Source organism: Oryx dammah, unplaced genomic scaffold, assembly GCF_014754425.2.
Source record: "Oryx dammah isolate SB20612 unplaced genomic scaffold, SCBI_Odam_1.1 HiC_scaffold_22, whole genome shotgun sequence".
NCBI lineage: Eukaryota > Metazoa > Chordata > Mammalia > Artiodactyla > Bovidae > Oryx > Oryx dammah.
The window spans coordinates 24844675-24871931 of NW_024070206.1; the positions used below are offsets into that span (position 1 = coordinate 24844675).

General features: G+C 37.9%; 2 protein-coding genes across 3 annotated transcripts in view; one reads left to right on the forward strand and one right to left on the reverse strand.

Moving 5' to 3' along the window:
• Positions 1 to 21701, reverse strand: part of NDC80 (NDC80 kinetochore complex component) — a 34698-nt gene extending 12997 nt beyond the window's left edge. The window contains exons 1-12 of the mRNA XM_040264686.1: positions 21543 to 21701; positions 19792 to 19901; positions 18284 to 18361; positions 14936 to 15059; positions 14658 to 14830; positions 13877 to 13979; positions 11947 to 12036; positions 8791 to 8884; positions 7632 to 7738; positions 6694 to 6838; positions 5075 to 5280; positions 1392 to 1544 (exon numbers count right to left, since the gene is read on the reverse strand). Coding sequence (XP_040120620.1) covers positions 1392 to 1544; positions 5075 to 5280; positions 6694 to 6838; positions 7632 to 7738; positions 8791 to 8884; positions 11947 to 12036; positions 13877 to 13979; positions 14658 to 14830; positions 14936 to 15059; positions 18284 to 18361; positions 19792 to 19892 — 1374 coding nt within the window. The 5' untranslated portion in view covers positions 19893 to 19901; positions 21543 to 21701. The remainder of the gene's footprint in view (positions 1 to 1391; positions 1545 to 5074; positions 5281 to 6693; positions 6839 to 7631; positions 7739 to 8790; positions 8885 to 11946; positions 12037 to 13876; positions 13980 to 14657; positions 14831 to 14935; positions 15060 to 18283; positions 18362 to 19791; positions 19902 to 21542) is intronic.
• A 103-nt stretch (positions 21702 to 21804) lies between these two features.
• METTL4 (methyltransferase like 4) overlaps positions 21805 to 27257 on the forward strand; it is a 29932-nt gene continuing 24479 nt past the window's right edge. For both annotated transcript variants that reach the window (XM_040264687.1, XM_040264688.1), the window contains exons 1-2: positions 21805 to 22135; positions 25082 to 25478. In XM_040264687.1, coding sequence (XP_040120621.1) covers positions 21885 to 22135; positions 25082 to 25478 — 648 coding nt within the window. In that variant the 5' untranslated portion in view covers positions 21805 to 21884. The remainder of the gene's footprint in view (positions 22136 to 25081; positions 25479 to 27257) is intronic.

Genomic DNA, 27257 nt, shown 5'->3' on the forward strand with positions numbered 1-27257 from the left:
ACCCTACTATGTTTTCAGTAGGTCTTTTGAAATCTTTGCTGAGTCTTAAACTTTGGCTGTTCTTTTTTGAAGGATGCAGTTGCCTCTTAACTCTCTTTAAGAAACTTTCTCCAAATACTGCTTATTGGTAGACAGTTGGGGCTGCCTCTTCCAGATGCTATTTTTATTGTCCTATTATTATGTAAAACTATTTCCAGGGGGCAAAGAAAAGATTCTTCTTTTCTAAGTATATGCATTCTTTTTGCATTGGGTAATCTTTTCTACAGTAATTTGATCCAGAAATTGTTTTCTTGCACTAACACATCAAACTACTCAAAATGCAGGTGAGTAAACTCTTATCTGCCTACCTACCAAGCAGCTGTTTGAGAAACATTAGAGTAAAAAATTAAATGTTCATTGGATGCATTTTTTTCTATTGAAAATGAGCTTATATTTAATCAAAATCTGTCTGCCAATAATCTGCAATATGGAAAGCAGGAATGTATCTTTACATGTGTTTTTTTTTTTGGTGTGCTATGCAGCTTGAGAGATTTTAGTTCCCCAACCTGAGATTTAACCTGGACCTGACAGTGAAAATGCTGAATCCTAACCACTGGGCCACCAGGGAATTCCTCTTTCTCGGTATTTTATCTCCGCATCTAGCTGGTATGGAATATAGTTGATACTCAATAAATAATTCACGGAATGAATGAATGATTCTTAAGAGAAAAAGACACACGGTTTTAGACTTTGACATTCTTATATTAAAAACTATTTTGAAAATTAACATTTGGAGGGGGCATTTACAATTTTTCTTCCTCAAATTACATCCTTGGCCATATTTGAAAATTATGTACGGTACTCTGATTATTGGCCGCTGGTGGTACTTAATGCTCTGTTATACTTCATGCCTTCCTGTGTGTCCTTGTGCCTGAAACCTTTCCACAGATCACCCTATAAATATCTCATCTTTGAAGATTTCATTCCAGGTTCACCATTGCTGTAGAGACTTCTCTCAATTGAGAAGAACTGATCTTGTTAGTATATCTTGTAAAGACTTCTAATAAAGCATGTATAAAGTATTTTTTCTTTCTCCCTTGAGATGAGTAGTAGCAACTTGAGAGCAAGCATCAGGTCTCACTTTTGTCTTAATAATCCTTGCATCTACTTTATATATAATCAAATCTTTTAGAGGAGGAGAGGGAAGATGAGGCTTTATAATTCGAAGAGTAAGGTAAAACAGAGAGCAGAGGTCTACTGCCAGGAAGAAAGAGGGCAAGTTTCAGTGTTTTATTTCTACATTTAGTCCTGAGTTATGGACCTGCTGAAGTTTAAACTGTTAGTTATAAATATTATGAGCAGACATCAATCATATCACGTAAAAACCTTCTGAAGTACTCACGATTACGTACATAAACTTGAGCTCTGTATTTGACAAGGCAGTTTGCACCAGCGTCAGGATTAAACTTAATTTCAAAGTCATAACCTTTGGAATTTTCAGCACTCTTAGGGATAAGTTTTAATTTTCTAGCCAATTTATGATACTCTGCTAACTGTGTTTCAATCTGTAAGAAGAGAACACAAAAAGAAATACTGAAACAATTCCATTCCATATGGTTTTCAATTGGCATTATTTTTTTGTGGCTTTACTCAAGATTATGTGTTTTTCATTAAAGTTGGCATTTTTAGTAGTAACAGTAGCAGTTTTAAAATATAAAGAATGACAGATTTTATTCACACTAAATTTTAAGATAGTTTTAACACCATAATTAATTAGTAAGCAATATGGTTAGACAGCATCACTAACTCAATGGACATGAGTTTGAGCAAACTCTGGGAGATAGTGAATGACAATGAAGCCTGGTGTGCTGCAGCCCATGGGGTCACAGAGAGTCAGACATGACTTAGTGACTGAGTAACAACAACAAAATACTACTGTTCCTCCATCTATCTGACAAGGAGTTTGGAATAAAAGTCCCATGTTGAGGTATTAACTAAAATTCACTTTTTAAAGTACCAGAGAAATTATGAAACAGGAACAAACCTTAGCTTTGTCAATGTACAAAATAAAACATTTATTTAAAACGAGTGAACTGTAGTCACTGAAGTCTCTGAATGTTATTTCAACTGTTTTGATAAAAATATTTTACTAACACATTCCACATTTCCTGGTCTTTTTCCCTCCGTTCAGGGTTCTGTTCAAATTACATCATCAGAAGGCTTTCCCTCTAACATAACACCCCCAATTTCTCTACCCTCTTACTTTATTCTTCAGAGCACTTGTTACCACCTGAGAGAGATTATCCATGTGTTCATCTCCATCACCTGAAAGCATGCTCCATGAGAGCAGGTGCATCCCTTGCAACTATAATAGTACTTGGCATAGAGTACTCAGTATCTGATGAAATAAACGAACCTGCAGAGTCTAGGCAATTTATTTTCATATAGTTACCATCTATAAAATGAACACTTTGAAAGAAGGCAAGGGCAAAAGTACCTATCAGAACGTGCTTAAATAATCTTCAATTTCCAAAAACTTAAAAGCAACACTTATATGCAAAATTTAAGATTTCATATTAATAAATCAGGAAATCATTTCAATTACTATAATTTGTACTATAGTAGCTCTCCAGGGATGACTAAGGTATGGAGTTCTCTCTGGCCTTATACTAAATAATCCTAGGAATTACTGTTTTTCACTAGGATTTTGCTGCTGTAATAGAGCAGTTTTCACAAGGCCATGCGCTCCATCCTGCCAGACTGTGGGGACAGCAGAAGGAGACACATTTCTTCTTCCCCCAAGCAGCTCAGACAGAGAACACGCACCACATTTCTCCTGAAGAGTCTGGAGGTAGCCTCAATGCCCATCTCAGCAAAGAGCTCCAGAAGGGGACTCCCAGTCAGAGGTCACGGGTGGGATACAAATCAGTCTGGAAAGAAAACTAAGGGGTGGACTCTTTATGCTGGACTTTAGTATTTTGCCTCCATTCTTTAATCTTTCCTACTCAGCACCCTAAGGTTTTCTTCTCACTGACCATGGCCCAACTGGCCCCTCGTTAGGCCACTGCTTACCCACTTCCTGGGTAATTTTCTTCTTTCAGCCTGATCCTCCAAATCAAAAACAGTGCCCATACAGCTAGTCTGAGCTAGTTAAACAGCGTTCACCTAGTCTAGAGATTCACAACTTCCCCTCTCCCACATAGTGCTTGAGAGACAAAATGTGCTAATAACTGTTGAAGTGACATTTCAGGTTCACCAACCTGGTCTAATCACACTTCAGTTTGTAAATAAGGGAACTGAGGCTCTGAGAAGTCAGATGTGCTGAGGTCACATAAACATGTGCTGGCAAACCCAGGGCTACAATAAAGGTTTACCAAATTCTAGGTTCAAAGACCTTTGCAATTACCATCACTGGCTGTTTCTTAGAAATGCATATTTTTCTCTTTTATACACAGGGACAGAGATGAAGAGGTCAGGAGTACGAGGGAGCACAGATAATTAAGGCAAAGCAAAAATCTGCTGAAATGGCTCAAAAAATGAGGCAGTGCTTATTGCTCAGGCTGAATTGTGCATATGCAGCTGTGTAAAATACAGTTTTAATAATGTAAAACGGTTAAAACCTGACCAAGAAACTGTTTCATTATGCTTATAATGAACTTCACAATATGATCAGGGTGAAAAACCCGCACTGCCCTCATAGGCAAAAGTAGATACTTAAGGGAGCCTTTTTAAAAAGACAATGCCTTCTGGGACTTCCCTGGTAGCCCTGCCCTTCCAATATAGGGGATGCAGATTCAATCCCTGGTAGGGGAACGGAGAACCTACTTCCTTTCAGGCCTTTCTTAAGGGGCCTCTGTCCACTCCCAAGATACTGGTATTTCCAGAGTTCTATCTTCCTCCTCTGTATTCTTCCTTGGTGAATTCATCTACCCTGTGGCTCCAATGACAATATATACAGATTTTTACCAAATCTATACTGCAAACCCAGGTATTTAATGCTGCAGTACAGGCCCATGTAAAATAGTCTGTAGGATATTTTCATTTAAATGCTGCATGGGCACAACAGGTCTAGCTTACCATCTCCACTCCTGACTGCCAACTTCTCTCTCTCTCCTTTTCCTAAGTGAATACTACTACTCATTGCCTGCCCCATCACTCAAACCAGACCCTGGTGTTGGCTCCCTTCTTTTCATCTCCTTATTCATGATACCTCCTAAGCAGACAGAATCCACCCATTTCTTTGAATCTCCACTAGCGTTATCTAAACTTCAGCCTGTAATTTCTACCAATTACGTCCCATAGATTCTTATCTGACTGCGTTGCTTCCTTCTATCCATTTTTCACATTATCAAAAATGAGATCTTTCTGAAATGTGATCTTATGTATTTAACGTATTAATGGTCTGCTTCCTGGAGCTTTCAGGATAAAGTCTGAGCTTCTAAACGTGAAAAGGATGTTCACCATCTGGTCTTTCTCTTCCTTGAGTCTCATCTTCATGCTGCATCCCTTGCTGTTAGGCTCTAGCCACATGGAAAGCTCAGGACAGCAGTGAGCCTGGTACTGCTTCCTCCCTAACTTCCCCACACACGTCACTTGCTGGCTCCCCAACCTGGCTATAGGCTTCCTCAGTATGCAGTGGAGGTCTGATCTCATGGTAGAGAAATGTCAACTACAACGGCAGTTTAAGTTCCTATGTCTTTTTATCCTCCCTCTGCACCCGACATGGTAAGTGGTACACAGCAGATGTTAACCACATGTTTGAGCAGTGAGGACGTAAATGAAGAAGTGACTCATGTCCACTTCTAGAATAAAAGGCCTGGGACTTACGAAAACTATTTCCACAGCCTTAGAGACATTTTTTTGTTCATTTCTTGGTTCACTATTGGAAAATACAGGCTATCTTAAGTATGACCGAGAAATTGGGCTGTTACTGAACTGACATGAAGGGATGAGTCTGGTTTTAGTAAAATGTCAATGCTGAAAAGTTTTACCTCTTTAGCCAATTTATTCTACCCACTCAGTTCTTCTAAATTGGGATGGACCTTTACAAAGGTAAGTTCTGAGGAGGTGCTGCTCTGGGAATGGTAAGACATACCGCCTCTTTGCCTCGGGCATATTTCAGCTCCTCATTCCACAACTGCTGCTGTTCAGCCTCTAGCTCCTTGGTTAATTTATTAATGGTCTGCTGCAGTTCATTTCTTTCATGATTTATTCTCTCAATGTCTGCAACCGAGTACTTCTGGTTGTCAACAATATTCTGTAGTCGAGAATTCTCCTGTTTCATTGTTTCACATTCTAGTTCTGCATTGCAAAATAAATAAATTAAGTTCCTTCAATTCTAGTTGATTAAGATGTCTAAATTTCCTTGTCATTATGGAGAACAAATATTAGTGGTCAAGTGTGAACTATTTAAAGAGTTCATGTAGAGCAAAGCTAATATATGTAATCAGACTTACTTGGAAAAAAATAAATCAATTTATTTATTGAGGACAGATAATCACTGTCCTTGATATGACAGATGATCAATATTCCAAAGAATAAGAGTTAAATCAAATATCCTAAGGAGTATCTACATAATTCCTACATAAGATAGACACAGCCGTAAAACCCTTAAAAGAATAAAATCAAACTAGGCAGAGACCTGGGAAAATAGTAAAGTAGGTCCACATAGCTATTTATTTTGTAAACTGCCAGCCAATGCTCTGTGATGTGTAGATATCTTTCTCTGTGCTACTTTTGGCACCATAGAAGCATCCCATAGAAGCAATTCATGGGCCACAGTATTTTCAGTTTTATGATTAAGATCTATATCTGTTTATGAAACCAAGGTTAGGAGCACACAAGATATAAACAAACTTTCTTTAGTTGGGCTTTTATAGCATCTTTTCACGTTATTTTCAATCAAGTTAAGCTGTGGAGTAGCCTAGGAGGTAGTGATAGTGATAGAGGATAAGGCAAATATAGCAGACTGAGGCTAGCAAAGATTTAAAAACCTGGCATATTAATTACAAGGTGGAATTGAAGATATGTTTATGTTCAGGCAGCCTATGTTCTTAGATTAGGTCCCTCTTGGCTCCAGAAAGTCAGGTATCTGAAAACATGTTAGAAGGTATAGTAGGTTGAATCATGGTCACCCAAAGATGTGAAGTCCCAGACCCTGGAATCTGTAATCAATACTTTATTTGGACAAAGAGTCTTCACAGATGTGATTAAGTATTTTGCAGTAAGGAGATAATCCTGGATTATTGAAGTGGGCCCTAAAGGTCATAAATGTTCTGAAAAGACAGGCAGAGAGGAATTAACACAGACAGAAGAGACACATGCACACAGAGAAGGCAGTGTGTGGATGCAGGCAGAGACTGGAGTGGCGTGGCCACAGGCTCAGGAATGCCACTGAACTCCAGAAGCTGGAATAGGCAAGGAATGGGCTCTCCCACAGGGTCTTCAGAGAAGGTGTGGCCCTGCCAATTTCCAGCCTCTAGCCTTCTGTGAGTGGATAAATTTCCACTGTTTTAAGTCACTAAGTTTGTGGTAATTTGTTACAGCAACCTTAGGAAACGAATATAGAAGTCACTAAAAACTTGGTGGCCTGCTACCAACATTTACCATTAAGAGGCAAAAAGGTATCGATGACAAAGACTGCTCTGTATGTGGTAAGTCCCATGTATGCTCCCACCCCAGTCTAAATGAACTTTCAGCACTAGTTGTGCTTACCTACTCTAGAAATTTCTTCATCGAGACCATTCAATTTCTGGTCAAGAATGGCTGAATGAGACTCCAAATTGCTCATGTATGCCTGATACTTCTGAACATCTGCTTGTAAAGAAGTTTTCAGTTTTCTCAATGACTCTAGACGATTCTTTAAAAGAAAAAGAATATTAAGTTAGTTATTCTTGTCAATAATCATTTCATACTTTACTTGAAAGTAAAGCAATATTCAAATTCATCTTAAAGAAAGGTAAATTAGAGTTTTCTTTTCATTTTTAGAGGGAGTCAAAAAGAACTAAAAGGGGAGTTTACTGTTATTACCCAATTGAAAGGAGTATTTTTCAGAAGCCAATTTGGGATAGAAAAAGTCAAGGGCCAGAATGAAAAAGCACAAACATTTAAAAATCTGTTACTTTATAGAACATTTCAGTATCATAATACACAAAATAACATTAGATATCTGGACATCATCATTTAGCTTTTAGAAAGCCCTCAGCATACAATATATTATACAAACTCGTTGATTATCATTCTCTTTCCACGGATTACAAAGCTCAGGACATCTTGTTGGTGCTCCCATGAGGTATGTAACATGGGGACCTTGTTCTAAAGATCCTTTTGGTCTGATGTAAGTAGATTAGATTCTTTCATCATATTCTGAACACCATTAGTCCAAGACCAATAGATCACAAGGGAAAACAAAGCTTTAGGGAGACCAAACATGTTTTCATTAGGAGTTGTGGCCTATATTAAAAAAACCTAACTTTTAAGAAGCTTATCTTGCTAATGCATTTCCTAATGCAAATTTATGCATTTTAACGAATTTTGCTAATGCATTAAAATTTTTTTTTCTCCATATATAAAGAAACAGCTAGTTTTCTCCACGGAGATCCAAGAGTATCAGTAAGTGTGTAAGCCTATTTAAGATAAGCATGTTTACTAACCGGTTCTTTTTCTCTTTCTTGCTCCAATCTTGCAATTTGTTCATTCAATGCTCTGTTTTTTGCTGCTAATGATTCCAGCTTGGAAGCATCTACGTTAAATAAATCCTCTGGAGAAAAAAACCCCAAAATTTCATAAGGTGTCAGATCTGCCTAGAAAATTCTTCCCCAGGTTTTTACCATTGCTCTCTCCCTTACTTCCTCTAGTCTCTACTTGAAACCCTCTCAGTGAAGGACCTCCAACCATCGGTAAAACTGCAATCCCTCTCTGTGGTCCACTGCACTCTCTGCCTCCCAGGCCTGCTTCATTTTCCTCTGTAGCACTTACCACCATCTGACTTATTGTTCATTTGATTATTGTCTCTGTCTAATAGAACACAAGCTCACGAGGGCAGAGATTTCTCTCATCATTAATGTATCCCTGGTGCTGGCATGGTGGGCGGCACACAGTGTGTATATAATAGTTTGAATAAATGAATATAATTTATATGCTTACTTATAACTGAAATAGCAAAGAAGTCACTAGTGCTTTTGGTTTTAGATCACTATGAATTTTCCTCTTTAAAAAGAAGCCCAACATCATATACTCTGCTTGCTCCCTTTCTCATGTGGACACACTGAAACCATCCTCACTATTCTCCAGAAAGGTATATCCCACGGATACACAAAAGAATGCTTTCATTTTTGGGACTGAGAGTGGCAGGGTATCCTCCTGTTCTGAATGATTCTATAGTCTTTGCAGGATAGCTTTACACACCTTAAACTTACCTATTTTACCTACCATTCTGGCATTTTATATATGACTATTATAAAAAAAGAAAAACGATGTAAAATACCTATGGAATATTTTTTAAAAGTTAGCCAGTAAGTTCTGAATGTCACTAGATCATAGCTGAGTGGAAAAATAATTTCTTTCTTTGGAAATACAATGGCCCCTTAACTTTCTGACATGAATTATGGGAGACCATAGATCTTTTCACTAACTGGTACTTTACTTGCTAAAATAATAAAGCAAGGACATCCTTTATTTCTCTCCACCAAAGAAGCAGTTATAATAAAAAATAAGGAGGTATCTAAATACATTCAAAGTGAGGAGCTCATATAAACATTCAGCATAGTAAGATAAGCTACACACCAGTACACTAGGAGCAAAAGCACTTACTCAGCTTGGACTGCAGCTCTGCATTCATCTCGTCAAAGCTGTCAGCACCAGTCATGAAACTTTCATAGCATTTTATGGTGTAGTCCAAAAACAGCTGATTGGGTGAAGCAGATTTAAAAACTCAGTCATGAATCTCTATTTAGTTTGTTTCACTTTTCTAAGTGAAAATTTAAATACGAATGAAAATAATGAAAGTCAGGAATACCAAGTGGTTACATGAACTCCTGTAAATGAGACACAAACCTAGGGAATATCATTAATTATGCTGTACAGATTTACTCAGTCTGCTACTTCTAAAGTGAATAATGAGGATTAAAAGAACACTTAAATTTGAATAAAGGTGTTATTTAGTAAATGGTTGAAAAAAAAAACCAACAACAGAAAAGCCCATAACTTCAGAGAAGGGTTTTGAGAAGGTGAGACGATGCTTATTAATGCAAATGTGAGAAACCTGTATGTAGGTCAGGAAGCAACAGTTAGAACCGGACATGGAACAACAGGAAGAGGAGTACATCAAGGCTGTATATTGTCACCCTGCTTATTTAACTTCTATGCAGAAGAAACGCTGGGCTGGAAGAAGCACGAGCTGCCAGGAGAAATATCAATAACCTCAGATATGCAGATGACACCACCTTTATGGCAGAAAGGGAAGAAGAACTAAAAAGCCTCTTGATGAAAGTGAAAAGGTTGGCTTAAAGCTCAACATTCAGAAAACGAAGATCATGGCATCTGGTCCCATCACTTCACGGGAAATAGATGGGGAAACAGTGGAAACCGTGTCAGACTTTATTTTGGGGGGCTCCAAAATCACTGCAGATGGTGACTGCAGCCATGAAATTAAAAGACACTTACTCCTTGGAAGAAAAGTTATGACCAACCTAGATAGCATATTAAAAAGCAGAGACATTAATTTGCCAACAAAGGTCCGTCTAGTCAAGGCTATGGTTTTTCTAGTGGTCACGTATGGATGTGAGAGTTGGACTGTGAAGAAAGCTGAGCGCCGAAGAATTGATGCTTCTGAACTGTGGTGTTGGAAAAGACTCTTGAGAGTCCCTTGGACTGCAAGGAGATCCAACCAATCCATTCTAAAGGAGATCAGCCCTGGGATTTCTTTGGAAGGAATGATGCTAAAGCTGAAGCTCCAGTACTTTGGCCACCTCATGCGAAGGGTTGACTCATTGGAAAAGACTCTGATGCTGGGAGGGATTGGGGGCAGGAGGAGAAGGGGACGACAGAGGATGAGATGGCTGGATGGCCTCACTGACTCGATGGATGTGAGTCTGAGTGAACTCCAGGAGTTGGTGATGGACAGGGAGGCCTGGCGTGCTGCAATTCATGGGGTCGCAAAGAGTCAGACACGACTGAGTGACTGAATTGAACTGAAGCATCTTTGGGGATAATGAAAAATTTTAATGAACTGCTAATCATTTAAATCCAATTAATCTGATAAGATTTGACTATGAAAGCCAGAACATAATTAATAAAGGCTGTAATTTACACTGTAACTTCAGGTTAAAAAAATGGCAAGGTTAGTGGAGATCTGAACAGTAGAATATTAGCACTCAATATTTATCCAAGGGAAAGTAACATTCCATTTTGCAGTTCTGAGGTGTTCTGGTCACTGAGGATGTATCCTTTGTTAGGAGGCAAGGAGAACTGATAAGAATTTTCCACAGTCAGATGAAGTCAGCATCCCTTAAGACAAACCAATTCCCTCTGCCCTGATGATCTGCTTACTAAGCAACGTTCTCATTACTCGGTTGATACGGAAGGGGTACCTTGAATAGGTGGCATGAGTATTCCTGTAACTGGAAAGATGGATCACTAGGGGGAAATAAATAGATTTTCATTCCTCTTCAGATGTGAATTTGGTAAGATGTCAATCAGTTTTCTTAAGTTTGGTTGATTTTGATTTTGAAGGTTTAAAAAAAAACTGAGTCTCTCGATCCACAAAGCAGAGACTCAGAACCTGGTGAAGTTTGTTATTTTGGTAATTCTTTTAAATTAAAATAAAAATTAATTTAAAAATTTTAATTTAAAGTAACTTAAAAATAGTACTTTATAATTTCCAAAGTGCTTCTTTATATATATTGTCATCTGAAATAACAGCTAAGACAGCAGGAATAACTTTGACTGGTTTAACCTTTAGGATGACTATCAAGAAATTAATAATTAATTTAGTAGATGTTATAATTTTATTTGGGTAAAAACTGAGGTATAATACATTTAGTCTAGCACACATATTACAACATGGGAGGAGAATTCTCTCAAGAGAATCAGAGGCTTTCTAGCTGCTTTTCTAGCAGGGATCACCGATGAAGTATTAAGTCTAAACAAACAACTAGGCAACACCATGGCAGTCAGTACATTTACCTTTGAATTTGAACCATTCCCTAGGTAGTAATAAAAGATGAGGTTGAGGCTATTTCTACTTTCTTTTTATGACAAGTGTTCCAGAAGGTGAAGAACAGAATTAGAACACAGGATGTTTATTTTTCATCTTAGGGAACCACATAGTGATTGGTCTTTTATATAAGCTAGGGGAAACTTGATGCTCAATCTCAATACTAAAAATTTACTCCTTCAGTTGGGTGTTTGCTCCAACTGGATACATAAATTTGTGTGTTTCAGGAAACAGGGTGGAGTTCGTTATATAGTTTAGGCTCCATTAAAGGACCTTCTGAGAACCAATTTAGAGTATCTATTTTATCTCAGTTACTTTTAGAAGCGTAACTACCCTAGCTAAAATGGTCAAAACAAAACAAACAAAAAACCCACATGCCATCTATTTTAAGACCCAGTCTTTTATGCTTTGTGTCAACAAAATATATTAGAATAATGATGCCAGTAATGATTATCTTCATTCTAAAAGGGGAGAAAAAGAAATATATCTACACATAAACAATAACATGTTATGTTTTAATTCTAATTGCCTTGTCTTTTTTACTCAACATTTCCAAATTTCTATGCTTATTTATTTTTAGGAAATTATAGTGTGAATCCAAGAGTAAATCCATTGACTAGTATTTCCAAAAATCAATTTTAGATTTTCAGGAAGCAAAAAAGACAAGTTTTACAAAAGACTATGTTAATTTCAATAATGACACACTTAGTAAATAATATCAGATGACTAATGTTTATAGTAAAGTAAGGTACCTTATTATGCATAATTCCATCTTCAGTTTCTTCTCCCCAAGGCTGTCCATCATCAAATAAAGGTGAGCTTTCTTTCATGGCATTATGTAACTGTTCAGTATACAAACACATTAAACTGATTAACTTTATGAGAAAAACACATTTTTCAAGTTTTGCCAAACTTGTTTTCAGTGTCATTTTTAGAAGCATTTACATTATTGCATGATAAAGTCTCTTGAGAGGTTATTCTTTTAAACCTTACAATATAATCCTTTTGACAGTTTAATAACTAAGTCCCCTAGGATTAAAAAAGGATGGGACCCATATTTAGTTCTATTCTACAAAGAAAAATATGCTTTCCTGGTGGTTCAGTCGTAAAGAACCCACCTGCCAATGCAGGAGACCTAGGTGCAATCCCTGGGTCGGGAAGATTTCCTGGAGGACAGAATGGTAATCTACTCTAGCATTCTTCCCTGGGAAATCCCATGAAAAGAGGAGTCCATGGGATCGCAAAAGAGTTGGACACGACTGACTAAACAATAATAGAGAAAAACATGTTGATCTTTTACACTGTTAGTAGCCCATTGAGAACATATGTATTGCTACACATTTTAACATAATTTTGAGAACTGAAAACAGAACTGCCACAAAAGCTAAGCCAGTAATAATGATTTTTTCTTAAATGAACTTAATTTTGGTGCTCAAATGTTATCTGACTCCTTCAAAATGTTTAAGAATGTACTTTAGGTTGAATTTTACAACATAAAGTCTTCATTTAAACAAATATTTAAGCTGAAAAGTGATAGCAAATAATAAATTATAGCAAAACATTCAGATGTTTATAATTAGCAAGCCAGAGGGAAAATGCCTAAATGTTTTTAAGGCACAGAAGTTCCACTTCAGAACATCTGTTTTATAACTTGTTTTAAAAATAAAATTAAAAAGAATTTGCTATAAAACCTAAAGATACAATGTATATCTAGTATAATCAACACTGAGCTCTAAAAACAATGGACTATGCATTAGGAGTATAAAAGAACAACAAATTTTCTTAGCCTAGCACTCATTTACAGGATTGCTGAGTGGGGATACTGTCCTGAGTCTAGAGCTGCTTGTCCTAGCGTTCCTTTCTTGTTCCAAAGGCACTCATAATCCCTTTTGTGTATCTAGAGTGGATGCAGGCAAGCTCTGTCAACTCATCCTTTACCTCTTCTTCACTTGACAAGGCCTCATGTGACAATCAGATTTAATTAAGACTGAAGACATGCAGGGCATAGCCCAAGATGAAAAACAGAATCTCCTACCTGTCATCAGGGTAGATAAAGACAGTTTCTGTTGCTGTGTCAAAGGTCCTTGTGAGAACTCTTGCTACTCTGCAAAGTTGAAGGTGAGCCTTATGGAAGCACAAACAGATCCCCAGAACTGGAGAAAAGACTCTTACTACAAGAACTGAAAATTCTGAACTGAGATGATTTGGTTGAAAAAATTTCAATCTGAAATCATATAAACTAGAAATATGGACTTGAGTAAACTTCTCTTATGTAAAGGTGTCATTTACTAACAAACCACCACTCCTCAATAATATAAAATATGAGAGGAGAAAAGACTCAGAGGAATCTGAGATAAATGTTCAGGGGAAGTTCCTACTGACATTATTTTGCTGTTTTTTTTTTCTTTTGTTGTTGTTGTTGTTTGAATTTTGGGGGGTTTTGTTTATTTCTAGCTGTAAAACCTCATGAAAACATATGATCTCCTTGCCTTTGGGGTATTTCCCTTTCTCTCCTGTGGACTCATGTAGTAACATTTTGAAGAACATAAAACCAAACATGCTCTGAAAACTGACTCAGACTTGCAGCTAATTGGTAAAAGCAAGACTGGGAGAGAAAAAGAAATATTCTGGGGGGGGGGGAAATCTTTCCTATGTATTTATTTAAAATGAGAAATCAAATACCTTGATGCAGTCTATTAGCCAAACCAAGGCTGCCACAATGTGAGGCCATGTATGAGGGGCCCCCACTGTATACATGGAGCTTTTCGATAATGCAAAAGGATACCTATGAAAAATTAGAAAAAATAAGCTAGCATGTTAATTTTTATAAAAATAATGGCTAAATTAAGCAAGAAGTTACATTTAAAAAATTCCAAGTATATACCAACAGTCTTGACTTGTTTAGAAGTAAGATACTTGTCGAGATTCTCTTTGTCATCTTACTCACAAATGATTTTGTGTATTTTTTTGACGATTACTTTGTACACGTATCCCCTAAGCTGCAAAACTTGACCTACAACCAATAGGCAGGACTTCTCTTCTGAAAGATTATTTGTTCCCTCAAATGCAACGTACCCTAAATAAAACCCATGTATGTACTTCTCAAATCCATCTCTCCCTGTGTTTATCCTATGCAGGCTTTTCTGGACTCTTATCTCACTCCATTTTCACCAGGCTTTGACACCTGTCTTTTCTGATCTATAAAATCTGCAGTATCTAGTCCATCCTATCTATTCCTTGTAATGAGTAGTTGAGGGTTTTATGATCATCTGTATTTTAGTAATAATTCCCAAATAGTTGTGTTTTTTTTTGCCTTTTCAATTGATCTTGCATATGTGACCCACAGGGGCCATCTTAAAATATACTGCTTCTCCAACTCAAAATCTTTACACACTTATTGAGTTTCATTCTCCCCTGTGTTCCAATAATCTCTCTAGGCTAAATAGAAATATAACATACAAACCCAAGATCTCTAAAGATTCTTGGAACCTCTTCTTCAAACTTTGTGTCAGGAAGTTCATACGAAGGGCAGAGGAAGCCATAAAGAAAAGTGAAGATCTTCAGGAAGTCTTTAACAGAAGGAGCTTGTAGAGATTTCATGGATACACTATATGCATAACCGTTTTCTGAAAGAAACTACAATAATTTTTATGAAATGTAAAATGTTTCATAATAGGAAAACTATTGAAAAGTACTTAAAGAGAACACTCACAGTTTACAATATTAAAGAATATAAAATACCTCACAGAGCTGTCGAATACATTGCTGAATAAATGCTTTGTCATTAAGTGGTCTTGGGTCCTTGATTTTTTCAGAAGTGGGAAATATACCAAACTGACTATTCCGGGATCCATGTCCACTAGTTCTGCAAACAAAATCAGTCACAATTATTTTCTTCTGTGGTGAAGCCTAAATTATCTCAAGGCGATCTTACATATTTATTCATTTGGCTGTGCTGGGTCTTAGTTGCAGCACGTAGGATCTAATTCCCTGACCAGGGATGGAACCTGTGTCGGGCCACCTGCATTGAAGTCTTAGCCCCTGGATCACCAGGGAAGTCCCATGATTTTATATTTTAACATCAGCATCAAACATTAAAATTCAAGTCTTCAGTTTTTATTTAAACAGATTTCTCCTTATTCAAAGCAGAGAGAAAAAGAACAAATAATGAAGATTAAAGTATAAAATGAGGCGGGAAGAAATACTCTTCTGGTGGTTTGCATCACTAACATACATGTTATCCTCTAAAAATATGTGTTCTGAGTCCAGTAGGTTCTCTGTACCAACCGTTTTCCAGGTCTCTTCAACAACCCAGATCCTTTCAACACCCTACTCAGCCCTTCATGACTGCTCCTTCCAATCTCTTTATTTGCCATTATTTATTGTGAGAAAATTACCTTTGAGATGTTGAAATAGACTGTATGTGCTTTTTTCATGAATGTTATTGTCATGTGATATTATGTATCTGTGATTTACCATAAATATATGTGTTACTGCTTTTTAGTCACTAATAGCTATAGCATATATGCTCCATTCTAAGCGCTGTCCCCCCAAACAAAACTTCATTTGTTTAAACCTTTATAATAATTCCTTTTGCTAATCTTTGCGGCCCAACTTACCTAACTATTGTAGTTTATTATACTTGAAACAGTACTCTCCTTTATTGGACAGACTCCACAAAGCTGAGTTACAGCGAACATTGCTCTAATATCTCAACTCTGTTCACCAAAACAGTTTCTCCCTGCAAGTTTGCTTGCCGCTTTCAAATTCTCTTCTGCCCAGGCTCTCAAATCTCAAAGTTCTTTAGCTTGGGCCCTCTTTCACTGCTGCTGCTGCTAAGTCGCTTTAGTCGTGTCTGACTCTGTGCGACCCCATAGACAGCAGCTCACCAGGCTCCCCTGTCCCTGGGATTCTCAGGGCAAGAACACTGGGGTGGGTTGCCATTTCCTTCTCCAATGCATGAAAGCGAAAAGTGAAAGTGAGGTCGCTCAGTCGAGCCCGACTCTTAGTGACCCCGTGGACTGCAGCCTACCAGGCTCCTTCATCCATGGGATTTTCCAGGCAAGAGTACTGGAGTGGAGTGCCATTGCCTTCCTGCTACTCTAATTAGCTAATTTCCCCCCTGAGAATTTGCTAACTTGAGAACCACTCTTCTACCTACTGCTAGTAGTTAATCTTTAATATGTTTATGTATATTTTTTTACCAAGGAATACATGTATAGACTCAGCTCTTATTTTACACAAAATACTAATAGCTTTTGAAATTATTAAAGTATTTCCTAACTAATCAAAATACTGTTCAACTTACAGTTGAACTTACAACTTACAGTTTAAGAGTGTAGGGTCTAGAACCAGAGTCTGTGGTTAAAAATGCTATCTCTGTTACCAGTTGTATGACTTTGGGTAAATTACTTAACGTCTCAGTGCTTCAATTTCCTTACTGATAAAATGAAGACAATAACTATCTACACATAGAGCAGTTCTCAGGATTGAATAGAAGAGACATAAAATAGCACTTTTCTGGCTTACAAAAATTCTCAGCAAAGATTAGATTTTGTCATCTTTATCTCCATTATCTCTGAAGTTCAGCTCTGAAATCAAAGTTATATTATAAACTTAAGATTTTTCAGCTAGAATGAACACCAGAGACAGTTTAACCTGGGTTTATGACAAAGATTTCTCATAAGGTAACAAATATGTCATCTCTAAATATTTTCAAAGTAGTTAAATAAACACCTGTCTTAAAGTTATATTTTAAGTTTTGGTGAGATAAAAAAAAAGTTTGTTTTGGAGTTGGGAATTTCTTTAAAACAATTAACTTTATTGAGGTATAATTTGGTTAGAATAAAATGCACCTGCTTAAAGCATACAGTTTGATGAGGCTTGATAAGGTACACACCTGTGAAAACTCTACCATGATCAAGATTAAACGTTTCCATCATCCCAAAGTCTCATCCCTCTAAACAGTCAATCCTTACTTCACTCCAGACAACCTCTGATCTATTCTAGGTAGCGGTTCTCAAAGTGTAATCTAGGGTATCTGAGAAGTCAAAACTCTTTTCACAATAAAATTAAGGCTCTTTTTCACCCGTTTCGTTCTCATTCTCTCTCTCCTGAGTGTACACTGCAGTTTTCCAAAGGCTAGCTACATGACGTCAGATACTGCAGCAGACTGAATTCAGAAACAGATGAGAATCTAGTTACCTTCTATGAAGGCAGACATTAAGAGACTGCAAAAACATAAAACAACATCACCTTATTGAAATACTTTTGTTTTTAAAAAATGTTTTTTAAAATAAAGCATGTTATTTATGTTAACATATAATAGGTTATTGTTATTTTAAATTGAATTAATAAATATTAAAAATTTCCCCTTCAGTTTCAATTTCTAATATAGTTAATATCTATAGAGATAGCCCATAAAATAAGAGTCCATAATATTTGTTTTTGTTGTTGTTCAGTCGCTAAGTCATATCTGGCTCTTTGTGACCCCATGGACTGTAGCACACCAGGATTCCCTGTCCTTCATTATCTTTCAGAGTATGTTCAAATTCATGTCCATTGAGTCCGTGATAGGTTCCAACCATCTCATCCTCTGTTGTCCCCTTCTCTTCCTGACCTCAATCTTTCCCAGCATCAGGGTCTTTCCCAATGAGTCAGCTCTTTGCATAAAGTGGCCAAAGCATTGGAGCTTCAGCAGCAGTCCTTCCAATGAATATTCAGCATTGATTTCCTTTAGGATTGACTGGTTTGATAATATTTAAGAGTATTGAAAAGTCTGTGACTAAAATGTTGGACTAGCTGATGATTCCTAATGTTAAAATGCTCTGATTCCAGAGTGTCTATGTGAAGAATTTTCCATCAAGTATTCACTTTTAACAATGAAACAGTGGTCTGAATGTTTTGATGTATCTTTCAGCATCATCTAAGGCAAATATAACCAATTTAACCATTTAAAACAGAGGAAAACAAGATTATAACTTTCTCTTGAAAGGGACCATGATATCTAATTTTTTGTACTTTGAGCATTTAACTCAATGTATGGCTATAAGAATCTTTTCCATTAGAATCAATAAAAAATATCATTACCTTTTACCAAATACAGAGGCTTTTCTTTCAGATGTGGGTCTGTTTATATTCAGTTTTCCAAAGGTTGATTTCTCTTTGCTTTAAGAAAAGGAGAAAAACAATCTCTTCAAATGAATGGAAAAATATTAGTTCAAGAGATTTCTGAAAATATGTTACCCATTCCCTACAAAAATAATTCAAAAGCATGAAAATTTTCAGCAGCAATTAGTTGTTATAAACGGGATAGGCTTATAATATAGTATATATTTGCTTAACTAAAGTGTTAAGAAAGTAGGAAAAAACCCATATTTACATTATTATTTTAATTATCTTACAATACGCACATTTATGGATAACAACTTCAAAGGAAAATGAATAATTTAAAAATAGATATTTTCAATCATAGACTGATAGTCACACTTAAATGTTGTTTTTTTTGAGGCTTACTCTTTATTAGAATGTGGCTATATTTAAGAACATACATTATGTCAATTACTGACCAAAAATATTGACAAAAGCAGTCTTTTAGCTTCTGACAATTTAAGGCACAAATCTTCTGCAGTAGTAACGTGCAAAAGTACAAAAAATTTCTCTGATTTCAGAAGAAAAAAATGTATAAATATTTCAAATTTCTAAAAGTAGCAGAGGCTCATACAATGTAAACCTAAGTAATTTAAGAGCAATTAGCAAGTAACTTCATTGGAGAAGGAAATGGCAACCCACTCCAGTATTCTTGCCTAGAGAATCCCAGGGATGGGGCTGCACAGTCGGACATGACTGAAGCGACTTAGCAGCAGCAGGAGCAGCAAGTAACTTGTACCTTGGTAATATAGGATTGATACAACTCATATAGATTAGAAATAGCCTTCTCTTAATTTTAAGAAAATCATTCATAGGGAAAAATTAGTTTATGATCGAAAGTTCTCCCCCCCAGTTGATTGTTTACTGAAAACCTAAAAAAAAAAAAAATTGAAGTATAGTTGATTTATGATGTTACAGGTATACACCAAACTAAGTATTTATTATACATTATTACAGGATATTGAATACAATAATAGCAAGTTCTTCTGGACACCTTTTCTGGACACCAATGAATCTCCAGGAAATAGTTTAGAGAAGCAGTGTTCTGTAGGTGGCTCCTAAACTGCAGTTAATTGTCAGAGCAAGTAATGGTTTTGATTGAGAACTGTGCTAGTTGAATAAACCACAGTAAACTGAAAATTATAGCACAGAACCTGCTCAAACAAGCAGCTCCGAGGAAAGCAGGAAAATAAGAATGAAAGAGCCCTGAAGGGGAATTAGCAGTCCCTTAGGGATTGCCTTACAAAGTTTGTGGCTTTTGAGATTTAAGTATCAAATGAGATAAGACACAACATGGAGTAACAGGCCCACTCTCAGCCTTCATTGACTCTAAATCAGGTACCGCTGACAACAGACAAGATTCATCACAATATTACTCACACTACATGTTTGCATTAACTATCTTTACAGATTTCTCTACCAAAGACAATAAGGCATGAGGTACTCACGTTTGAGGGGTATGGAGACCTGGTTTATTTAAGTCCTGGGATCTTAATTCCTGCATAGACAGGCGGCCAGCACCACCAGTGGAAAACGAACTGCGTTTCATGCTTATGACCTGCATTCATGAATTTGGTATTAAACAAGTCTTTCCAGATGTAGATGGTACATTAAACCTCAACTTTTATCTCATCCTCAAACAGAAAGGCAGCCAAGTTTCATTGTTCTTTCCTGGGTTACCTTGTTTATGTAAGGTGAAGTCCTCATTTACAGGGAGTATTTATCTATTTGATTTCCTTTAAAAATATTCAACAAATGAAAATACTTACTAACTGCCTACCATGTACAAGGGAGTGTGCAAAGCAGTGCAAACAGTAGAAAGGTGAATAAGGTATGATTCCTCTTCACAAGGTAGTAAAACCCTGAATCCTAGCTCAGATCACATTACCACTGTTGGCTGTGCCTATTTCGATGGGAAGTCAGGGGCTACCTGAAGACAACTACCTCTGATGTTTCCTTTGGTCTCAAACCATTCTGTTTTCTTTTCCTAATGTCCAGCCTCTTTAGCTCTGTCCTTAACCTTCTCTATATAATTTATATTCTTCAATTACTGGCCCTCTTGCTTCAGTCTCCCTTTTATCAAGGATAAATTATCTGGTCTACAGGCCGCTGTCCAGTTCCTCAGACTACATTCACATCTCACTCCTTTCCCACCTCCTGGGGTATCTTTCACTGAGAAATTCTCGGATCCTATTGTTACTTAGTCCAACCTCACTCTGATTGCTGCAGGACAGGCCAATTAATCTGAGATATGGTATTGAAAGACCTAACTGAAATGCCAGGTTCTTTTATAGATTGGAGATGCCAGGGAGGTGAATAAATAAAGTAAAATGGCCATTAATCTTGAAAATATCTCCTAGAATGGCAAACCTTAGGCAGGAGATGTGTTAATTTCTTCCTTCTGTTATCTACAGGTGGACAGGGTTCCGAACAAAGGCACTTTAGTTTAACAGTCAGGCAGAGGGGCAGGATTCTCAGAGGTTGGTCGTTATGTATGATTATAATAACAAAAGCAACAGAAAACAAGTCAAAGAAACAGTTCTAACTAGAGTTAGAATTGGCTTTTCTCTGCAACAGGATCTTGTCTTTGATGCATTAGACACTTTACTCCTCACCTTTCCAGGTCCCGCCCTGGTTTCCAGGACAATGGACATCTGTGGTTATCCTTTTCTCTAAGCTCTCCTTTGTCTTTGAAACGGATATACTCTTTCCTTCTTTGTGTGGACACCCATTTCTTCTTCAGTACATACTTCTGTATCTAGTAAACTTTTCCACTCTCATCTATATTTTCCCTCCCAATCTCCGCTTAAAACGTACTCTCAGGATCTGAGATGAATACTTCTGGATGTACTCCGTACACGGCAATCGGGATGTTACACTAATAGCTCAAACGCAAAAACAACAAACAGTTCCTCATCTTGTCTTCCTCTGTGTGCTCTCATCAATTTTTCCCTTTTTCCTCTCTCCAGGCCCTCTTCTTCCCATCAGTGTCCGCTTGGCCCACCCCTTCTCCCTCGGAAAATCACTGCCATAAGAAATTTATTGGACTCTAGAGAACTAGCGCCTCGTACCGACTGGCTCGAGAGGTCGGTTACAACAAACACCAAAACGTCGCTTCCCAGGGCTTGTGAATCTAACCTGGCGACCTGGCGTTCTCCCTCCAGCTGCGGAGCAAAATTAACCCAAAATCATTAGTTACCTTTCTTCCAGCTTCCCGAGACGATCCAAAGACCGAACTGCTGTAAACCCTGCAACCGCCCACTGGACAGGATAGCAGCCGCCAAAACACAAATCCCTTCCACCCGCCGCCGCCTTTCGAATTTTAAAATCTCCCCCGGCGTGTACGTCATCGCGCAGGACGTGCGCGCGCGTGCGCAATTTTCTTGCGCAACTCTCGTACGCAATTCTTGCGCGCCGCTCCTCGTCGCTGGGCGTTTTGCGTATTGCTGGCGCGCCGCCACCTCACCGGCTGCACTGGCTTTTCGTGGCCTCTGTGAGCGTCGTGTGCAAAGTCAGGTCCGACCTTTGAATTTTGCGGTGAATGCCGGAGCGCTGTACGTCACTGAGTAGCGAGCAGAGCGCTCTAGGCCTGGAAACGCGTTTTTTTTTTTTTTTTTCCCCCGTACAGCAGCATGGCCGCTCCCGTCGACTCTTAGAAAAGGAGAATTTTTTTTTATCCCCACTTTGTCCTGAAAGGCGTGTCTTTCAGGATCTCTGGGTTAGACGCGTGCTGTTTCATGAAGCAAGTCTGGGAAGTACTGGAAGTACTAGAAGTACTGGGAAGGCGGCGAGGTAGGCGTTAGTGACAGCGGAATGTGGGCGCAGTCGGCGTCAGAGTCGCGCTGCTGATGCAGGTGGATTCTTTACGGACTGAGTTATCAGGGAAGCCCAGTAAGATACTTGGCATCACCCGCTTCCCTGAATTTGAACTCAGAGGCAAACACAGCCCCAAACCTGGAAAGTGGTGGGGGTGACAGGGGAGCTCAGAGCTCCAGGACTGGATACCTGGGTCTTGTAGCAGTTGTGCCATCAATGAGTTGTACATACTGTCGTGGTCCGGGTGCGGGTTGGAAAAGGATTTCCAGATATGAGACAGAATGAGAGGGAAATAAAGTTTATTAGAATGGGAGACAGCGGGCCAGCTCAAGGGAAAACCGACGTTGAACAGGGGTCCTTAGTCCACTTTTATACCTAGGGTACATGGAGTAGAATAGGGGTCTTGCGGGTCATTTGCTGATTGGATGAGGGATGTATACTGGGTGGGGGAAGAGTAGGGCAAATACCTTCTCTCTAAGGAGTAGGAGGGGAGACAGGTTATACTGTTCTATTAACAGTTACAACATGTGGAGGGAAGGACCGTAAGGGTCTGGTTTTTCTGTTCCTGCATTCCAAGACCCTCCTTGGTTTTATCTGCTCTTTCGTCCTAGGATCACCACACATACTTGAGGGCAAGTCACCTTTCCTGTGTGTTTCAGCCTTCCCATCTACACTTCTAGCTTGCACTCTCCGTTTTAGGACCGCTTCACCACATGTGATGACTCTTGATACCCCGTGGCCTGTAGCCCGCCAGGCTCCTCTGCTCATGGGATTTTCCAGGCAAGAATACTGGAGTGAGTTGCCATTTCTTCCTCCAGGGGATCTTTCTGATCCAGGGATGAAATCCCCGTCTCCCGTGTCTCCTTTGGCAGACGGATTCTTTGCCACTGAACCACCTGGGAAGTCTTGATGACTCTGAAGGGAGGACCAGTAACAGAATTACTGCCATCAGTAGCGTTTATTTGATTGCTTTGTGTGAAACACGAGCACAACGCTTAAAAGTTAGTTACCTCATTTAATTCTCTAAATTGCCCCCTAAGATGTCCTAAAATGATTAAATCGAAGCTCGGTGAAATCAAATGACTGGTCCATGGTCATAATGCTAATGCAAATGGTGTTAGAAATTTGAATCTATATACATTGCTACTGTTATTAACTGTGCTATTAACTGCTTAATGTATTTCTTATTTTATTTCTTATTCTATATCACTTTTTAAATTCTCCACTACACAACATTTAGTAATCAAAATCCAGAACTTAACGCCTTTTTTGGTCTTTTTTTTTTTTGGCTGTGCCATTCGGCCTGTGGGATCTTAGTTCCCTGACTGGGACTGGAACCGAGAACCTGAAATCCAGACTCTGTGAAAGCTCAGAGTCCTAATCACTGGCCTACCAGGGAATTCCCTAAAAACTGTCTTTTAGGAAAAGATAAGTTCTGAAAAAACCTAGTTGCCAGAAGAGGACTGCTCAGAACCAATTGCAGATCTGGACTCTTTACCTTGCAGTTTTGCTAGGGGTTAGTGCTTCTGATCGGAGAAGGTAATGGCACCCCACTCCAGTACTCTTGCCTGGAAAATCCCATGGATGGAGGAGCCTGGTAGGCTCCAGTCCGTGGGGTCACTAAGAGTCGGGCACAACTGAGCGACTTCACTTTCACTTTTCACTTTCATGCATTGGAGAAGGAAATGGCAACCCACCCCAGTGTTCTTGCCTGGAGAATCCCAGGGACAGAGGAGCCTGGTGGGCTGCCATCTATGGGGTCTCACAGAGTCGGACACTACTGAAGCGAGTTAGCAGTAGCAGCAGCAGTGCTTCTGATGGAGGAGCCTGGTAGGCTGCAGTTCATGGGGTCGCTACAAGTCAGACACTACTGAAGCGACTTAGCAGCAGCAGCAGCAGTAGTGCTTCTGATATCCTGTTAAAATTGCATTTTGCTCTGTTTTGACTCTTTCTGCACTCCATTGGTAGCAGTGATTAGTAAAGCAGTTGTGCTGGAGAGACTTACTGTAGTAAGTGTGGTTTAAAAAGGAGCTGACACCGTAATAGCTCCTATGGAAATTCTGTGGCCTTCTCTAGGCTTATATCATTTAAAAGGCTGGATTCTCATAGGTAATGCAATATTCTTTGGTTTGACAGGACACTCACCATTTTAGGATTCAATGTCTTCATGACTTGTAGGCTGTAGACCTATTGGCTAGAGCCAAGTGCCAAGCGGGAGGTTGTATGGAGGCTCAAGAAACAGGAGGATCTCATTGGGATTCCAGAAATAAGGTCAGGTCTTTACCCTCTTGGTCAAGTTGGCTGAAATTTTTGAATTATCAACCCTGAAATTAAAAGTTTACATTGTTTTAGATATAGCGAATAGACTTATGGACATGGGGAGCAGGGAGGAGAGGGTGAGATGTATGGAGAGAGTAACATGCAAACTTACGTTACCATATATAAAATAGATTACCAATGGGAATTTGCTGTATGTGTCAGAAAACTCCAACAAGGGCTCTGTATCAAGCTAGAGGGGTGGGATGGGGAGGGAATTGGGAGTGAGGTTCAATAGGGAGGGGATATATGTATATCTATGGCTGATTCATTTAGTGGTTTGACAGAAAACAGCAAAATTCTGTAAACTAATTATACTTCAATTAAAAAAATATTTTAAAAGTTTATATTGTTTTAATGTTTCATTGTAATGTTTTATTTTAGTTTTTCTTAGTTCTACTATACTTATTAACAACTCAAAAATTTTAAATTCGCTTCTGTGTACATTCAAGTTTATATACTTGCACATAAAATCTATGTGTGTATGAAGTATATTTTTATTGAAAAACAGGACATTTAAGAATTTCTCAGGGAAGTTTTACTTCTAGTCAAACTAGGGTTTTACTTCTAGTTTCTAATTCCAAGAGGTGTTTGTATGTTTTGAAGGAAGAGAATGTCTGTGGTGCATGAGCTATCACCAGGATGGCTGCTGGATCACCTCGCTTTCATTAACAAGATAAGCTATGAACTTCACCAGAATCGTGAGCCTTGTTGTAGTAAAAGCCAGCCTACTTCTTCTGTTCACCTTGATTCTCTTCACGTGGATTCTGTGTCCTCTTTTGGAGCTTCTGCTACATTTGTTCCTTCCATCAGTAAGCCAGAGAATGATGATAGAGGAAATTGTGAAATGTTCATACAGAAATACGTATTTCGATCTGAACTGTTTGATGTCAGCAAACCTTATATAACTTCCGCTATTCACAAAGAGTGCCAAGAAAGTAAAGAAAAGGAAGATCTAGTAAATGATGTTAAGAAAGAAATCTCCATTTCTGTTAATGGCAAGGTAATAACTCTTAAGAAATTTTTATTTTTCTACAGAGAACACAAATGTATCATTCCAATGTCTCAAATATCTTGTGATTTACTAATTCTAAAGAATAGTCAATAAGTCATAGTGGTACTTTAGCATATCCAGAGTAATTTCAATTTTTTGCTAACATTATACCATTTTTAGAAAACCAAATATGCGTATCTCAAAAGTAAGCAAAGTTGTTCAAAAGTGAATGTTCTGTAAATTAACAAACAAAGCTACATGATAAAAAACCCTGTCTGCTTAGGTTTCTGTATTAATTGCATGTTTTACATGTATTTTTGCTCAAAAACATGTTTTGCCCTCTATAAAATTTTAAAGCAGTATATAGATTTGCGGAGATTTTTCCTTTGGGGATAAACTTGTATAATAAATGTTTGGAAGAAGGATAATGTTTTTGAAAGATTTCTAGTAATAAAACTAGAAAGTTACTATGGAAAATTATATATTCTTAAAGTATATATATTTGTATACACATTGGTGTTATCAGAAGTTTTGAGAATGCTATTGGGGTCAAATTAATTATGCTTTAATACTTTTTATGTACTTGAAGAATTCAGAGATGATTATACCAAGTCTATTTCAGATAGATTATATTAACATTTTTTTGTTGTTGTTAGAGACAGGAGTTACATTCATTATTCAACCAATAAATGTTTCTATGTGCTGTTGCAAACAGAGTGAGGAAACAGGAAAAATATAATCTGCTTTTTAGATCTTATAGTTGAGTGAGGAAGAAAGATACCAAATAAGAAAGCATGTTGAGACATATAATAAGGAAAGTAATAGAGATTCCATTTATTTATTCAGCCAACAAACTTTTGTTGTTAGCCTGCTAGGAGTTTTCAACCATGTAGGCACTGAGATTTCAGCAACAACAAGTAGAAAGTCCCTACTGTGTATTGTATTCACATGTTCTTTGGAGTTGTTACATGTAGAACAGATATATCTTATTTGTACCCAATCTTCAGATTACGCATAAAGATCTATTAAAAGTACATTGCAGATTTTTTTTTTGGTGTAGAAATTAAGCTGCAGTCCATGGGGTCGCTGAGAGTCGCACACAACTGAGCGACTTCACTTTCACTTTTCACTTTCATGCATTGGAGAAGGAAATGGCAACCCACTCCAGTGTTCTTGCCTGGAGAATCCCAGGGACGGGGGGAGCCTGGTGGGCTGCCGTCTATGGGGTCTCACAGAGTCACACATGACTGAAGCGACTTAGCAGCAGCAGCAGCAGCAGAAATAAAGAAAGTTCAGAATAATTACCCCATATACCAACTGATAGATTACACTGGTGACTCTTTATTACAGTATCTGTTTCCTTGTGTCCATGGATGTCAGTGCTACATTTTATTATATTGTTCTAGTTCTTTCTAATAGCAGATGAGGCCTCGGTGGCCTTTTTTTGTGTGGCAATTTATATATATAACATAAAATTTACCACTTTAACCATTTTTAGCTGTACAAGTTAGTGGCATTGAGTACATTCACATTGTTTTCTAATCATCGCCATTATTTATATCCAGAATGATAAGTTTGTAGTAATAGTAATAATAATTATTATTATTTGAGAAAGCTTACCTCCCTCGTCCATACTCTTTGCACTTATTTCAATCTCAGTAGTTAATTATTACCTCCTAAAGAATGAGATAGACAATATGGAAAATGTGATAAATAAAAAAGAAATATTAATGTATTTCAAAGTATCAATATTGTGATAGATGGCCACAAAATTTCTTCCCTGTTATT